The following is an 18,519-nucleotide window of genomic DNA, read 5'->3' as shown; positions in this document are numbered from 1 at the left end:
GACGCCGCACCGATCCGCCTGTCGATCTCACGATCCACTCTTCCCCCACTCGTGAACAAGACTCCTAGGTACTTGAACTCCTCCACTTGGGGCAGGGTCTCCTCCCCAACCCGGAGATGGCACTCCACCCTTTTCCGGGAGAGAACCATGGACTCGGATTTGGAGGTGCTGATTCTCATTCCGGCCGCTTCACACTCGGCTGCAAACCGATCCAGTGAGAGCTGAAGATCCCGGCCAGATGAAGCCAACAGGACCACATCGTCTGCAAAAAGCAGAGACCTAATCCCGCGGCCACCAAACCGGAACCCCTCAATGCCTTGACTGCGCCTAGAAATTCTGTCCATAAAAGTTATGAACAGAATCGGTGACAAAGGGCAACCTTGGCGGAGTCCAACCCTCACTGGAAACGTGTCCGACTTACTGCCAGCAATGCGGACCAAGCTCTGACACTGATCGTACAGGGATCGGACTGCCATAATAAGACAGTCCGATACCCCATACTCTCTGAGCACTCCCCACAGGACTTCCCGAGGGACACGGTCGAATGCCTTCTCCAAGTCCACAAAGCACATGTAGACTGGTTGGGCAAACTCCCATGCACCCTCAAGAACCCTGCCGAGAGTATAGAGCTGGTCCACAGTTCCACGACCAGGACGAAAACCACACTGTTCCTCCTGAATCCGAGGTTCGACTATCCGGCGTAGCCTCCTCTCCAGTACACCTGAATAAACCTTACCGGGAAGGCTGAGGAGTGTGATCCCACGATAGTTGGAACACACCCTCCGGTCCCCCTTCTTAAAGAGAGGGACCACCACCCCGGTCTGCCAATCCAGAGGTACCGCCCCCGATGTCCACGCGATGCTGCAGAGTCTTGTCAACCAAGACAGCCCCACAGCATCCAGAGCCTTAAGGAACTCTGGGCGGATCTCATCCACCCCTGGGGCCTTGCCACCGAGGAGCTTTTTAACTACCTCAGCAACCTCAGCCCCAGAAATAGGAGAGTCCACCACAGATTCCCCAGGCACTGCTTCTTCATAGGAAGACGTGTTGGTGGGATTGAGGAGGTCTTCGAAGTATTCCTTCCACCTATCCACAACATCCGCAGTTGAGGTCAGCAGAACACCATCCGCACCATACACGGTGTTAACAGTAGACTGCTTCCCCTTCCTGAGGCGGCGGATGGTGGTCCAGAATCGCTTCGAAGCCATCCGGAAGTCATTTTCCATGGCTTCCCCAAACTCTTCTCATGTCCGAGTTTTTGCCTCTGTGACCGCTGAAGCTGCACACCGCTTGGCCTGTCGGTACCCGTCCACTGCCTCTGGAGTCCTATGAGCCAAAAGAACCCGATAGGACTCCTTCTTCAGCTTGACGGCATCCCTCACCGCTGGTGTCCACCAGCGGGTTCTAGGATTACCGCCACGACAAGCACCAACTACCTTGCGGCCACAGCTCCGATCAGCCGCCTCGACAATAGAGGTGCGGAACATGGTCCACTCGGACTCAATGTCCAGCACCTCCCTCGTGATATGTTCAAAGTTCCTCCGGAGGTGGGAATTGAAACTTTCTCTGACAGGAGACTCTGCCAGACGTTCCCAGCAAACCCTCACAATGCGTTTGGGCCTGCCAGGTCTGTCCGGCATCCTCCCCCACCATCGCAGCCAACTCACCACCAGGTGGTGATCGGTAGAAAGCTCCACCCCTCTCTTTACCCGAGTGTCCAAAACATGAGGCCGCAAATCCGATGACACAACTACAAAGTCGATCATGGAACTGCGGCCTAGGGTGTCCTGGTGCCAAGTGCACATATGGACACCCTTATGTTTGAACATGGTGTTTGTTATGGACAAACTGTGACGAGCACAGAAGTCCAATAACAAAACACCACTCGGGTTCAGATCCGGGCGACCATTCTTCCCAATCACGCCTCTCCAGGTTTCACTGTCATTACCAACATGAGCGTTGAAGTCCCCCAGCAGAACAAGGGAATCACCCGGGGGAGCACTCTCCAGTACTCCCTCGAGTGTACCCAAAAAGGGTGGGTACTCTGAACTGTTGTGTGGTGCATAAGCGCAAACAACAGTCAGGACCCGTCCCCCCCACCCGAAGGCGGAGGGAGGCTACCCTTTCGTCCACTGGGTTGAACTCCAACGTGCAGGCTTTAAGCCGGGGGGCAACCAGAATTGCCACCCCACCCGTCGCCTCTCACTGCCGGCCACGCCAGAGTGAAAGAGAGTCCAGCCCCTTTCAAGAGAAGTGGTTCCAGAGCCCTTGCTGTGCGTTAAAGTGAGTCCGACTACATCCAGCCGGAATTTCTCTACTTCGCGCACTAGCTCAGGCTCCTTTCTCCCCAGTGAGGTGACGTTCCACGTCCCAAGAGCGAGCTTATGTAGCCGAGGATCGGACCGCCAAGTGCCCTGCCTTCGGCTGCCGCCCAGCTCACATTGCACCCGACATTCTACATATGCTTGTGAAAATATATGGACCGTCAAAAATAAAAATAATAGACATCTTGTATTTTCAGCAATATCATTTTATAATTTTATAGCTGCTGCATGACTTAAGGGGCTGAATAATAATAATAATAAAAAATAATAAAGTATTAGATTTTATATCGCGCTTTTCTATTATTAGATACTCAAAGCCGTCACAGAGAAATGGTAACCCATCATTCATTCACACCTGGTGGTGGTAAGCTACAATTGTAGCCACAGTTGCCCTGTGGTAGACTGACGGAAGCGAGGCTGCCAGTTTGCGCGTACGGCCCCTCCGACCGACACCAATCATTCATTCACCAGTGTGAGCGGCACCAGGGGCAACGCTGAAGTGTCCTGCCCAAAGACACAACGGCAGCGATTTGGATGTCAAGAGGTGGGGAGCGAACCTGCAACCTTCAGGTTTCTAGCAGGGCCGCTCTTTCCACTACGCCAGGGGTCACCAACCTTTTTGAAACCAAGAGCTACTTCTTGGGTACCGATTAATGCGAAAGGCTACCAGTTTGATACACACTTAAATAAACTGCCAGAAATAGCCAATTTGCTCAATTTACCTTTAATAAATACACACATATATATATATATATATATATATATATATATATATAAAATGGGTATTATTGTCTGTCATTCCGTCGTACATTTTTTTTTCCTTTTACGGAAAGTTTTTAGTAGAGAATCAATGACTAAAAAAACACTTAATTTTAACGGTTTAAAAGAGGAGAAAACAGGTAAAAAATGAAAATGTTATTTTGAAACATAGTTTATCTTCAATTTCGACTCTTTAAAATTCAAAATTCAACCGAAAAAAAGAAGAGAAAAACTAGCTAATTCGAATCTTTTAAAAAAAATAAAAAAACAATTTATGAAACATCATCAGTAATTTTTCCTGATTAAGATTAATTTCAGAACTTTGATGACATGTTTTAAATAGGTTAAAATCCAATCTGCACTTTGTTAGAATATATAAGAAATTGGACAAAGCTACATTTCTAACAAAGACAAATCATTATTTCTTCTAGATTTTCCAGAACAAAATTTTTTAAAGAAATTCAAAAGACTTTGAAATAAGATTTAAATTTGATTCTACAGATTTATTAGATTTTCCAGAATAATTTTTTTGAATTTTAATCATAATAAATTTGAAGAAATATTTCACAAGTATTTGTTATTCTTTACAATAAAAAAAATTAATTTACTTGAACATTGATTTCAATAGTCAGGAAAGAAGAGGAAGGAATTTAAAAGGTAAAATGGTATATGTGTTTAAAAATCTAAAATCATTTTTAAGGTTGTATTTTTTCTCTAAAACTGTCTTTCTGAAAGTTATAAGAAGCAAAGTAAAAAAAATACATTAATTTATTTAAACAAGTGAAGACCAAGTCTTTAAAATATTTTCTTGGATTTTCAAATTCTATCCGAGCTTTGTCTCTCTTAGAATTAAAAATGTCGAGCAAAGCGAGACCAGCTTGCTAGTAAATAAATAAAATTAAAAAAATAGAGGCAACTCACTGGTAAGTGCTGCTATTTGAGCTATTTTTAGAACAGGCCAGCGGGCTGCTCATCTAGTCCTTACGGGCACCACGTTGGTGACCCCTGCACTACATCATACAGCCGCTAAAAAATTAAAACAAGTTGTTGCTTTTTTGGTGTCTGCTGGTGTTCTGTCATATAGAATATATATCATTAACGTATCTCCTGTGTGAGAAAAAACATTTCAATATGTATTTTCTTGCATCTTGAGCTCACATTCGCAGTTAGTGCCAGCCTCTCCCATGAGGGCACCTTAAGCGTGCTAAAAACAAAAATTTGTTGTTGGACTGCTTCTAAAAATGCCCATAAAAACAGGTACATGCCGGCTGTGTTTTTGAAAACATGGCAAAAAGCCACAGTTGGGAGCATGATAACATGAATGTGCAGAAAATAATCGAGTGGCTTTGTGGTAAAAGCCCCGTAGTACACTCAAAATTCTTTTTTAATTAAGGCGGTCTCCCTACTGATGTGAATCAGAACCTCCAAGTCCAAATCCATGGTTCTCGCCCGGAAAAGGGTGGAGTGCCATCTCCGGGTTGGGGAGGAGACCCTGCCCCAAGTGGAGGAGTTCAAGTACCTTGGAGTCTTGTTCACGAGTGAGAGAAGAGTGGATCGTGAGATCGACAGGCGGATTGGTGCGGCGTCTTCAGTAATGCGTACGCTGTATCGATCCGTTGTGGTGAAGAAGGAGCTGAGCCGGAAGGCAAAACTCTCAATTTACCGGTCGATCTACGTTCCCATCCTCACCTATGGTCATGAGCTTTGGGTTATGACGGAAAGGACAAGATCACGGGTACAAGCGGCCCAAATGAGTTTCCTCCGCCATGTGGCGGGGCTCTCCCTTAGAGATAGGGTGAGAAGCTCTGTCATCCGGGAGGAGCTCAAAGTAAAGCCGCTGCTCCTCCACATCGAGAGGAGCCTGATGAGGTGGTTCGGGCATCTGTTTTGTTTTTTTTTCTTTGTCATGAAAAAGGGACGTTTTTGTCATTAAAAAGGGAGGTCTTTGTGGTTGGTGCACTAATTGTAAGTGTATGTTGTGTTTTTTATGTTGATTTAATAAAAATTAAATATATATATATATATATATATATATATATATATATATATATATATATATATATTTAAAAAAAAAAAAAAAATTAAGAAAAAATTCTTCTGCAGCCCGGTACCAATCGGGCCACGGCCCGGTGGTTGGGGACCACTGCGTTATATGACGCATTAATAACCAACTGAGAAGGTGCCTGGTATGTTAACGTAACATATTATGGTTAGAGTCATTCAAATAACTATAACATATAAAACATGCTTTACGTTTACCAAACTATCTGTCACTCCTAATCGATAAATCTGATGAAATTTTCTTCCTCGATGTCGCTTCTAAACAACTCTGCCAACTCCAAAGGTATGCGCCGCTTTCTCTTGTCGTTTTCTGCTGCATATTTCATTACATCCAGCTTGTAATCTGCAGTACATGATTTCCCTTTCGGTGTCATTTTTGTTCAGCCCTTGTCAGTTTTTATAAGTTACCGCCAACGATGAAATTATTAATTTTAATAGCTACAGCAGTAGCATATAGCAGTTAGCATTCCATGACCCAAAATGCACCTCTGCCATGACACCCCCCAGCTGAATTCTTATTGGTTGACGTGTGACGATTGCTGACATTTTCTTTGTCTCTTCCGCGAATGAGATAAATAATATTTTTTGGTAATGTGTTAATAATTTCACACATGAGTCGCTCCGGTGTATATGTCGCACCCCCGGGGCCAAACTATAAAAAAAACTGCGACTTATAGTCGGAAAAATACAGTAAGTTTAAAGTGGAAGAAAAAAAAGTGAATGTGAAAAACCATCCATCCATCCATTTCCCACAGCTTATTCCCTTTGGGGTCGTAGGGGGCGCTGGTGCCTATATCAGCTACAATCGTGCGGAAGGCGGTGTACACCCTGGACAAACTTTATGGAACAGTTTTGGCTTCAGAGAAGTCCCGCTTGTTGAATATCTTTATCTATCGCCACAACATAGTAATATGCAAATACAGCATTGTAATACCTCCATCCATCCATTTTCTACCACTTGTCCCTTTTTGGGTCGCAGGGGGTGCTGGAGCCTCAGCTACAATCGGGTGAAAGGCGGGGTACACCCTGGACAAGTCGCCATCTCATCGCAGGGCCAACACAGACAGACAAGACAACATTCACACTCACATTCACACACTAGGGCCAATTTAGTGTTGCCAATCAACCTATCCCCAGGTGCATGTTTTGGGCGGTGGGAGGAAGCCGGAGTACTCGGAGGGAACACACGCAGTCACCGGGAGAACATGCAAACTCCACACATAAAGATCCCGAGCCCGGAATTGAACTCAGAACTACTCAGGACCTTCGTATTGTGAGGCACATGCACTAACCCCTCTTGCACTGTGCTGCCCGCATTGTAATACATACAAAACATAAATAAGACTTAAGTTCAACACTTACATTATGCCAAAACTTTCAAATAATATTCAATGAAAAAAAAAAATCGGTGATGTATCGAAGCCGCAGTATTTGAAGTACGATGTGGTGAGAGTCGATTGTACTTCTCTAGTCACACATGTTTAGCGAGAGACACACTTATTCCTACAAAAGTTAAGAGTTTCATATATGGTTGCATCACACAGATGTAGTAAACAAAACAATTGTTACCTCAACATCCCGTTTTAGCTTCTCCAAAAAGTATTTCTTGTTGTCGTCTCCTATTTGCAGTTTATGGCCTTCGTTGAGGAAGTCGTTGTCTTTAAAAGTGGGGAGCTCTTTTGCCTAAGGAAGGTGGAAAATGTCAAAGACATGAGTGATTTAAATTGGCAGCAATGTAGTCACAATAAGACGATAGAGAACAAAATGATTACTTTGTCAAAATTATGTCTTTTGACAACGTAAGGCCAAGATAAAACTTAGGGTATTTCCACCAAATTTTTCAAAACAAACTTAAATTTCCGTCTTTTTTTTCCAACTCTACCTTAAATACACATTCAACTGATTAAAACTGTGTATTGGAACAACACATGAATTGATCTACCATGAATTGATTTACGTGGACCCCGACTTAAACAAGTTGAAAACTTATTCGGGTGTTACCATTTAGTGGTCAATTGTACGGAATATGTACTGTACTGTGCAATATACTAATAAAAGTTTCAATCAATCACGGGACACTTTATTTCACTTTCTCCTCCTTGTATGGCCTGTTTGCTAGTGATGGGTAAATGTCGCCTGAATGAGTTAGGCACACTTGACACGGTGTTATTGTTTAATAGTGGCACAATCTGCTGGATTCAAAGAAGAGTCATTATATTTGACCTGCTGATAGAATTCATGGTTAGCTAATTTTATTGAATGTTTTTGTTATCGCTGTGCAGAAAGGAATATGAAACGGGCAACTTTGGTTAATGAGCCAAATGATAAAAAGGAAAAGAAGAACATTTACCTTATTTGGCGCTATAAGATCAAAATGATCCCACACTATGGAATTTTTACCTTTTCCTTGTTCTATTCAGATCAACGATGGCGACCAAAAACCAATGTCAAATGCAGCGCGCTACTCTAACTACTTTCAGTAAAACTGGTCACAAATAAAGCGCTTTCTGAAAAACACAGTTTGGTGCCTCACAGTCAAAAGACACAGCACCTGTATTGTCATGTTTATTTTTTCCTTAAAGTGACACACACACAAGGCATCAAAAAGACACTTTTTGTGTTTCATAATCTATTAATGCTTCAGGATCATTTAACCCATCACTATTTTTCACCGTGTGACTTGTAGAATATACATTTTTCAAAGGGGGAATTGTGTTAGAGCTGAGGTGTCAAACTCAAGGCTTAGCCGCCAGATCTGGCCTACAAACACCTGGAAATGATATGCGTCAAAGTACTTCATATTTTATCACTAAATGTAATTGATTTTTTTCATTTTGACAGAAAAAATATATGTACTGCTTGAAATTGCATACCTTTTAAAATTTAATAGTATCCAATATTGCAACACATATTAGAGTTCCGTATTTTTCGGACTATAAGTCACATTTTTTTTCATAGTTTGGCCAGGGATGCGACTTATACTCAGGAGCGACTTATGTGTGAAATTATTAACACATTACCGTAAAATATCAAATAATATTATTTAGCTAATTCACGTAGGAGACTAGACGTATAAGATTTCATGGGATTTATCGATTAAGAGTGACAGATTGTTTGGTAAACGTATAGCATGTTCTATATGTTATAGTTATTTGAATGACTCTTACCATAATATGTTACGTTAACATACCAGGCACCTTCTCAGTTGGTTATTCATGCGTCATATAATGTACACTTATTCAGCCTGTTGTTCAATATTGTTTATTTATTTTAAATTGCCTTTCAAATGTCTATTCTTGGTGTTGGGTTTTATCAAATAAATTTCCCCCAAAAATGCAACTTATACTCCAGTACAACTTGTATATGTTTTTTTCATTCTTTATTATGCATTTTCGGCAGGTGCGACTTATACTCTGGAGCAACTTATACTCCGAAAAATACGGTATATTATCATACCTTATAAACATGTTTTTGTCTAAATAAAAGTACTTAACTTTACAGAAAACTATCCATCAAATTAATAAAAACGACAATAAATACTAATGTTTTTTGCGGTAAAATTCTGTTGACTGAGCTGCCAGTTTTTGACTGTAAAATCTACGGTTGTTGTTTTTAGCGGTGTATTACTGTAAATAGAAAGACGGTATTTTTGTATTTACGGTAGAAAAACTGGAAGCCTTGTTGCCAGATTAAAAAAAAAGAACTTGTACTGTTTTTACATTAACAATATAATGTTGTAAAAACCAATGTAAATTTAACACAAAAATTATGGCAACTAAGCTGCCAGTTTTTTGCATAACACCCCCACCCCCACCAAAAAAAAAAACAGTGGTACTGTTTTTTCCATTTACTGTAAAATGTTGTAAAACATTAACAAACCATGATTTTACAGTAAATTTTGGTAAATGTAAAGTTTTTACTGCAAAACCGACAGTCTACTTAAAACAATTTATATAATTAACAATAAAAATCCAGAGGCAAATTCGTACAATATTTGCTGTTAAAAGCGGCCCTCTGATGGCAGCCATAACGGCAATGTGACCCTTACTGAAAAACAAGTTTGACATCTGTGTGTTCGAGTAACAGGACTGAGTGAAAACCCATGGATATTACTTATACCAAAGACTACAAAAAGTTGGACCCATTCTCTTCCTGCTTGGCACTCAGCATCAAGGGTTGGAGTTGGGGGTTAAATCACCAAAAATTATTCCCGGATGCGGCCACCGCTGCTGCCCACTGCTCCCCTCACCTCTCAGGGGCTGGTCAAGGGTGATGGGTCAAATGCAGAGAATAATTTCGCCACACCGAGGGTGTGTGTGACAATCATTTGTACTTTAACTTTAATTAAAAAAATATTTTACAGTTAATTTGATTGTGCTTTTATACATTTCCTTTCCTGGGGACACAAATGGCACACGTTGGAGAATTGCCCACAAAGTCCTACTTAAAAGAAGGTTTATTCTAAATAAAGAAAACCAAGGGCATTTATTTGGATTTAAAAAAAAAAAAAAAAAAAAAACTTTCATATACCTTTTCCTTGTCACTGGCTTCTCTTGAGACAGTAGAACCCTAAAACAGGAAGAGAACAGTATAATTAGTAAAAAAAAAAAAAAACTAACATGCTGAGGATGCATAAGATGATGGATGAACATCCACCTTCTAGAGTTTATTCCTGATAGGATTTGGCAGACCAGGAGACATGAATGTCATGGCCGTAAGACTAATACTGTAAAATCTTACAGCTTATGTCTTTAAAAAGACAGACATCCCTTAGGTCTAGCGCCCCCGGGAACCATGGATAACATCTGTAAACTTGCAGCATTTCTCTAATTCAATTGTTTTTGGGGCGTGTGTGTTTTTTGTAGGCATGTGCCGATCGATTGGTATTGCACGATTTTCTGAAAAAGTAATTGATCAAGCATTAATTCCTTTTTATTCTGGCTGACAAGCAGCGAGCAGTTAGATACAGTATGTGTCTCCATACACAGTGCGGAGCTGCTCCCCTAACCTACTAATAATAATTACCTACATTACGGCAAATAAACTATTGTTATGGGGTATTATTAACACTGGAGGACGAGGCTAATCATGCTACACACTAACAGAAAGCCAGGGGCGGGCACACAAATGGCTAAGGCAAGCCAGCTTTAAACAACACCAAGAAAAAAGTGCTTAGTGAACTTTAACAAGTGACTAGACGCAAATTCACAAAATGAGTCAATGATTATGACATTCCAAGTCAACGTATCAGTATTAGTATTGGCAATACTATCCTTTTATTTACTTTGTATCAGATTGACACCAAAATTCCCAGTATTGACCTCATGGCTTGAGAGGCACCCCTGTATTTTTTTGCATTGTCAAACATAAAATACAGTGGGGCGAAAAGTAATTCTTTAAAATTCCGACAATGTAAATTCCTGGATTTCTTTTTCACATTCTGTCTCTCACAGTTGAAGTGTACCTATGATGAAAATTACAGAACCCCCGCGAACCCAAAGGGAATAAGCGGTAGAAAATGGATGGATGAATGCCATCATTTTAAGTGAGAGAATTTACACAATCGGTGGCTGACTAAATACTTTTTTGCCCCACTGTACCTTCACATTTTAGCAGAACAGTGGGAAACAGCAACTTTTAAAAATCTCACTTGTAGATCAATAAGAGATAGAGAAAGGATATTTTAACAATAACTGTTCTTGTGTCAGCATTGTTAGTCAGTACACGACACATATAAAGAGGATCAGATTAATCAAGAAATTGGTGTGTCGATATTAAGGATAGTATCACTGTATGATCAATACACGATTGATCAGATCGATATTTTTAATTTCTCAGTCGTTTTGTTGTTGGTTGTGTCAATGTTTTCAGGGAACAATTCCCTGTCCACAGGAGGAATTATAGGGCAAAAAATTAAGGATTTAAATTAGTAATAGATAGTAGTTTTTACTTTTTTTTAGTTATTGTGCATTATTGACTTTGTTTTGATCAAACAATTCAAGAGAATAAAGAACTAGATAAAGAATTGTGTTGATATCGTAAACTGTCAAAAGCACTCACTTAGAAAAATGTACAGTTAATAAATGTGATCGGTATTGACTGAGCTCAGTCATGGATGATCGGCAGCATAAAACCTTGACTGGAACATCCCTTGTGTTGTGGCATATGCTGTATTTTTGTATTTATGGGATCGTAGCCAGAGGTGTCCCGATAACAGCTTTTTTACTTCCAGTATTGGAGCCTTGAGAATTAGCCGATACCGATATTGATTTGATACGATATCAGCAGGAATCATACATACTTTTATTTTGTATTGTGGATTAAGTGAAGTCACAGAAAACCATGCTATTTATGATAGACACTAACCAACCGTAAATTCCAGACTATAAGCCACTACTTTTTCCTATACTTTGAACCTTACAGCTTATAAATGAGTGCGGCTAGTTTAGGGATTTTTCTTCGCTGACAGCGGGCTATAAAGTAAATAGTTAAAAAAACAAAACAAGCAAACCCATTGAATAAGTGTTTGTGCCGTGGGGTCATCTTTTGGACAAGTTTGTGCCACTGCAGGTGCTGCTGTGGCTGCATTGCCCTTCTGTTTGGACTCCAGTTGCCATTCGGTCTTCTAGCTGTCCATAGCGTTACTACTGGTATGGATACGTCATTTATCACTCCAAACAACCATTGTAAGTTTTACAGCTTAACTAAAACAGATTTTACTTACTAAACCGTCCCATGTTGTAGCGGTGTTTTATGCATATTTATATGTGCTATGGTAATGTGATGAAGCTTGCGTCATTAGCATTAGCTACTATGCTAACACGTGTCTTTGTTAGTATTATTAACAGTTTTGTAAATTCACCAAAACTTTGAGTCAGTTTAGCTGATTGGAGAGCTACATTCTGCAGCTAATGGGTCCATGACGAGGACTTCTTTTTTGTTTGATCAGTCGTTTTACTGACGTGTGACAAGCACCGTTTGAAAACAATTTAGGTATGTACATTAGCATTTACAAAATGCATCTGTGTATATAACTAATTCCACAAAGTATCTAGCTGCGCCTTATACTCCGGTGCGATTAATATATGGAAAAACATTAAGTTTTTCTACAATGTAGTAGCTTGTATACTTGCCAACCTTGAGACCTCTGAATTTGGGAGTTGGGGGTTTGTACCTGGGGGTGTATATATTTTGAAGTATTTCTTGTACATACACACGCAGACGCAGACGCAAGCGCACGCGCACACACACACACACACACACACACATAATCCGTTCATGAATGAGTATATTCGTTCGGCCACCGTGTTCAATGGAGAAGTCTGATCTACAAAATTTGCAGGCAGCAAACCCCTTCCTCTTCGAGCTGTCCTAGATGAACTGAAATTATTTTTCCAATCATTTTGGAACTTGCAAGCGTACTTCTACTTCTTACTCGTCGTCGCCATGTCTCTTATTCGTTCTTCTGCTTCGTCTCTGTTATGTTTTTGGACATTACTACTTGCTGTAGTTTTGAAGCAATGCATGATGGGAATCCAGATGTTGTGTGACAGTGTATTAACTGTAATAAACACATGCTGAGAAATAGCTCCGTGCCTGCCTACTTTATGGGTTATAGATAAACTGATGGATAACAGAGACATATATAACAGTCTTCTTTTCAGGTGAGAGAGGACGCTAAAGGCAGTGCCTTTAAGGCACACCCCCGGACATTGTTGTCCGGGTGGAAATCGGGAGAAATTCGGGAGACTGGTTGCCCCGGGAAATTTTCAGGAGGGGCACTGAAATTCGGGAGTCTCCCGGGAAAATCGGGAGGGTTGGTAAGTATGCTCCATAGTCCGAGAAATTTGGTATTTGTTAATAACCATCTGGAATGCTGTCTTTGAGTTGACGTGGAATGGAAAATGATTTTTTCCATCAAAAATTTAAGTTAAGCTCATGAAGCAGTAAGTTAAAAGGCGCAGACACATTTGTTACTGGATGCCTTCTAATACTGCTCTACATACTTTGTATGCGTAAGTAATATGCAACTAGTTATGTGATGCTAGTTTATATTTGACACTACATGAACACTACATATATTTCTATATGGCGCCCAGATAATACTCCGGGAGCAATCACTTATTTGCGCTCGCTATCCAGGTACTTTGTGGCTATTATCCGCCGAGCGCCGTGTTGTTGTAGGGAGAAAAAGCGTAACGACACACATTGCGGAAATAACATTATTCTCCGTGCGTCGGCTAAATACAAATATATTCCACAACCCCAAGCATGTCTTTTTCAAAGCCTGCAATGACGAGAAGGGTTAGTGATGTGCAAAGACTATTACAGGAAAAGTGGGAGATGAAATATTTCTTTGTTGAGCACAGGCGCAGCCCGACGTTTCTTATTTGCACAGAGAAAGTTGTGGTGCACAAGGTATACAATTTGAGTTTGAGACCTCTGTATTAGATGGACCAATGACCAACGTCAATATCAGTGTGCAACACCTGTATTTGCAGCAGTTCTAATTTGCAGCATTTTCTCATTCCATGTGTTGTATGGAGCGTAACAATGTTTGCCCCTGTCAGCCACAGTAGAAAACAGCTCGTAACCTGTAGAAAACAGCTCGAATACAGAGAGACCATTTTTTGGCTCGTTTTGAAATACTATGTGAATAAAATTATTATGGGATAGAAATAATAATGTTTGTGTCCCCGGAGTAAGATACAATTTCAGAGATAAATCTGATTTTTTTTTTAAGCAATCCTGTTAATTAAATTATACAGTTAGAGAACTAGCACTTCCGTACACCATATTATAAAAGGGTAATCGAATGTTTCAAAATCTTACAGTGCACTTGTAGATTTCAACACCTATTTATCAGGCAGGCTGGTGACCCACATCTACACTTACTCTGTGGCTGACCTATTAATAACCCTGCGTTCTTTCGCATTAAAAATCGTAAACATAACAGGCAGACACATTGGCCCAGTGGCAGAAATACCTTCAGGTCATATTTGCGATGCACAGTGAGGTGATGACTGAATACATTCCGGGTCACGACCATGTACGTCTCCACCCCGTCCACTGTTAGCCTGTACATGCCCAGGAACTGAGGCAGCAGTGTGTTGCCGTGACATTCCACTATAAACTGAAGAGAGATAAGAAAATGAGACAAAAAAGTGACATCATCTTGTCAGTGCAAATTTATTTGTAACCCCCCCCCCCAAAAAAAACATTCATAAATCTGTCTGCTGTCAATATATTGTATAATACTGTACAATACAGTGTTTCACACAAGACTGCAATATATTTGTAGGTTGCGGGTAGGAGATGACATAATTAAGGAACGGTTAAGTTTGTAGTTTACAGTTTAAAATACACATTCCACTACCAAATATGAATATTTGCAACAACGGTGCTCCAAACATTTCTTGACACACAATTTCAGTGACATAAAGCCAACCCTCCATCATGGCTGCCCTTCATGCATATTTGGAGCATTACTTCCGCACAAATGCACTGTCGGAGATAACTCGGTTAACAACAATGGCGGCATATTAAAATACTCAATTACATAACGAATTGATTGAAACGCCCTGCGATGAGGTGGCGACTTGTCCAGGGTGTATACCGCCTTCCGCCTGAATGCAGCTGAGACAGGCTCTAGCACCCCCCACGACCTTGAAAGGGACAAGCGGTAGAAAATGTATGGATGGATGAATTTTTAAAAAAAAAGCTAAACAAATATATTTAAAGCTACCTCGGGAAAATTAACTTTCTTCTATTGTTTTTTTTTTAACTATACGCTCCCGCCAGTCAGTGCCCTTAAATGGCCAGCACTCCTTGTGAAGAGCAATACAGTGGGGCAAAAAAAGATTTAGTCAGCCGCCAATTGTGCAAGTTCTCCCACTTAAAATGATGACAGAGGTCTGTAATTTTCATCATAGGTACACTTCAACTGTGAGAGACAGAATGTGAAAACAAAATCCAGGAATTCACATTGTAGGAATTTTAAAGAATTTATTCGTAAATTATGGTGGAAAATAAGTATCTGGTCACTTCAAACACGGAAGATCTTTGGCTCTCACAGACCTGTAACTTCTTCTTTAAGAAGCTGACTAAATACTTTTTCGCCCCACTGTATGTGCATACGTGTCCGAGTCTCTTAACTAGATTTGTCTCTAGTCGCTTTTTAAAAAAATAAATATTGGAGGGCTCTGATTACTCGCAAAATACAGTGACAAGTTGACAACACTAATCCCTGCTGCTACATCTTCTTATTCTCTGGCCGAGCAGGTGTGTTATACAGTCATACCTTGATTTTTGTATGTCACACTTTTTGTATGATTTCATTGAACATTGTTTGGCCGAAATTTAGGCCCAGTTCTCACATTGCTTCTTGGTTATGGTACGACACAAACGTTGCACGTTAATTCCATATCTTTGCTTGGAATGGCGTGCCCAAACAAAGAATCCCACGCATTGGTAACTCTATGTTCTACTTTCTTTTATCATTAGGCACACACATATATATATATATATATATATATATATATATATATATATATATATATATATATATATATATATATGAGGAATTATGACAGCACACTAATAAATTCAATAACAATAAACAATAGCTGACTTAAATTAAAAATGCCCTAATTACCCAAATTACCCGTAATTGTACTTTAGGTGGGTTAGGGTGAGGAAATAAAGCACTCCTTTTATCATACGTGTTTAACTGCAAGCCGGTTGTAAACTTCCCCTGAGCTAAGTGTAAACAAAAAGTAGTAGTTGTTGGCTCTCATGAAGTCTGCCATGATTAGTAGTTATATGTGAAGAAAATAGTGAACGTTGTGAAGCATCTGTCAAATTACAATGATCAAAATATGTAAATATTACATGTTATGTAATGTATGGCAGCACAGTGGAACAGGAGTTAATGCATGTGCCTCACAATACGAGGGTCCTGAGTAGTCCGGAGTTCAATCCCGGGCTCGGGATCTTTCTGTGTGTAGTTTGCATGTTCTCCCCGTGACTGCATGGGTTCCCTCCGGGTATTCCGGCTTCCTCCCGCCTCCAAAAACATGAACCTATAGGTTGATTGGCAACACTGAATTGGCCCTAATGTGTGAATGTGAGTGTGAATGTTGTCTGACCATCTGTGTTGGCCATGCGATGACGTGGCGACTTGTCCAGGGTGTACCCTGCCTCCCGCCCGAATGCAGCTGAGATAGGCACCAGCACCCCCGCGATCCCAAAAGGGACAAGCGGTAGAAAATGGATGGATTGCATGTTATTATTAATGTGCATGTTACTACATGACATACATTCTTACACAATGACGTGTTTTTGATGTTTTTTTTAGCGCTTTACAGGTGGAATAGAGTGGCCCACATTAGCTCCATTGATAACTGATTTTTGCTGGCATTTAGCGTTGGAATGCATAAAAAGAAGAAAAAATACAGTACAGGTCAAAAGTTTGGACACACCTGCTCATTCAATGCGTTTTCTTTATTTTCATGACTATTCACGTTGTAGATTGTCACTGGAGGCATCAAAACTATGAATGGACACATGTACCTACTCAGTGGCCTAGTGGTTAGAGTGTCCGCCCTAAGATCGGTAGGTTGGGAGTTCAAACCCCAGCCGAATCATACCAAAGACTATAAAAAAATGGGAGCCATTGCCTCCCTGCTTGGCACTCAGCATCAAGGGTTGGAATTGGGGATTCAATCAACATAAATGAATCCCGGGCGCGGCACCGCTGCAGCCCACTGCTCCCCTCATTTCCCAGGGGGTGATCAACGGGAAGGGTAAAATGCAGAGGACAAATTTTACTACACCTAGTGTGTGTGTGACAATCATTGGTACTTCAACTTCAACTTTAATGTAGAGTTATGTATTTAACAAAAAAATTTGAAATAACTGAAAGCATGTTTTATATATTCTAGTTTCTTTAAAATAGCCAACATTTGCTCTGATTACTTTTTCGCATATTATTGGTATTCTCTCGATGAGCTTCAAAGACGTAGTCACCTGAAATGCTATTCACTTCACAGGTGTGCTTGAAGCTCATCGAGAGAATGCCAAGAGTGTGCAAAGCAGTAATCAGAGCAAAGGGTGGCTATTTTGAAGAAACTAGAGTACAAAACATGTTTTCAGTTATTTTACCTTTTTTGGTTAAGTACATAACTCCACATGTGTTCATTCATAGTTTGGATGCCTTTAGTGACTAACTACAATGTAAATACCGTACTTTTCGGAGTATAAGTAGCTTCGAAGTATAAGTCGCACCTGCCAAAAATGCATAATAAAGAATGAAAAAAACATATATAAGTCGCACATATACTGTATAAGTCACATTTTGGGGGGAAATGTATTTGATAAAGCCCAACACCAAGGATAGACATTTGAAAGGAAATTTAAAATAAATAAAGAATAGTGAACAACAGGCTGAATAAGTGTACGTTATATGACGCATAAAATACCAACTGAGAAGGTGCCTGGTATGTTAACGTAACATATTATGGTAAGAATCATTCAAATAACTATAACATATAGAACATGCTATACCTTTACCCAACAATCTGTCACCCCTAATCTCTAAATCCCATGAAATCTTATACATCTAGTCTCTTACGTGAATGAGCTAAATCATATTATTTGATATTTTACGGTAATGTGTTAATAAATTCACACATAAATCGTTCCTGAGTAAACGTCGCACCCCTGGCCACATTATGAAAAAAACTTTGACTTATAGTCCGAAAAATACGGTAGTCATGAAAATAAATAACGCATTGAATGAGAAGGTGTGTCCAAACTTTTGGCCTGTACTGTATGTGTGCTTGTGTCACATAAAGATTGTGAATGATAAGACAAAATTCCCCCCAAAAGTGCACTTCCTAGTTTGAATGAGACGGTTGTAGATGTTGTTTTTGCGTATTAATTTGTGCTAATAAAGTGATTGTTGATTGACTACGCCCTAGTGATCCTTTCAACACCCAAGTATTTTATACCCACACAAAAACATCGCAATCTGGCAAAGTTATGACTTCAGTCAGGATGCCGATAGACAAGGGTAATGTCCTGGAGTCTTCAGGAGAATTTAGCAGAGTTGGCAGGTCTGCAACATGCTGCCATGAAGCAGACCTATACAGTACAATGCCAGGGATGCACCCTATAACTGTTGATCTTTTCCACTCGCCATGTGTAAAAGACGAATGCCTCAGGCTCCACAGCTTTGCCTCGCTGTCACTTCAAGTTTTACAATGCACACAGGTATGATTGGAACTAAACACACACACACTCAAGCTTCAAACTGATTAATCAAAAAGTGGAGGAAGAACATATGATCCAAATGCCAGACATGCTCCGGAAAAGA

The 18,519-nt window shown here is 40.4% G+C and overlaps 1 protein-coding gene across 1 annotated transcript in view; it reads right to left on the bottom strand.

Moving 5' to 3' along the window:
- LOC133557576 (phosphatidylinositol 5-phosphate 4-kinase type-2 beta) overlaps nt 1-18,519 on the bottom strand; it is a 44,674-nt gene that overhangs the window by 6,877 nt on the left and 19,278 nt on the right. Inside the window, exons 5-7 of the mRNA XM_061908139.1 lie at nt 14,131-14,277; nt 9,675-9,713; nt 6,714-6,827 (exon numbers count right to left, since the gene is read on the bottom strand). Coding sequence (XP_061764123.1) covers nt 6,714-6,827; nt 9,675-9,713; nt 14,131-14,277 — 300 coding nt within the window. The remainder of the gene's footprint in view (nt 1-6,713; nt 6,828-9,674; nt 9,714-14,130; nt 14,278-18,519) is intronic.

The sequence above is a fragment of the Nerophis ophidion genome, linkage group LG01, assembly GCF_033978795.1.
Source record: "Nerophis ophidion isolate RoL-2023_Sa linkage group LG01, RoL_Noph_v1.0, whole genome shotgun sequence".
Taxonomy (NCBI): domain Eukaryota; kingdom Metazoa; phylum Chordata; class Actinopteri; order Syngnathiformes; family Syngnathidae; genus Nerophis; species Nerophis ophidion.
Note: the sequence above shows the minus strand (reverse complement) of the source record. Positions and strands in the feature narration are given on the sequence as shown.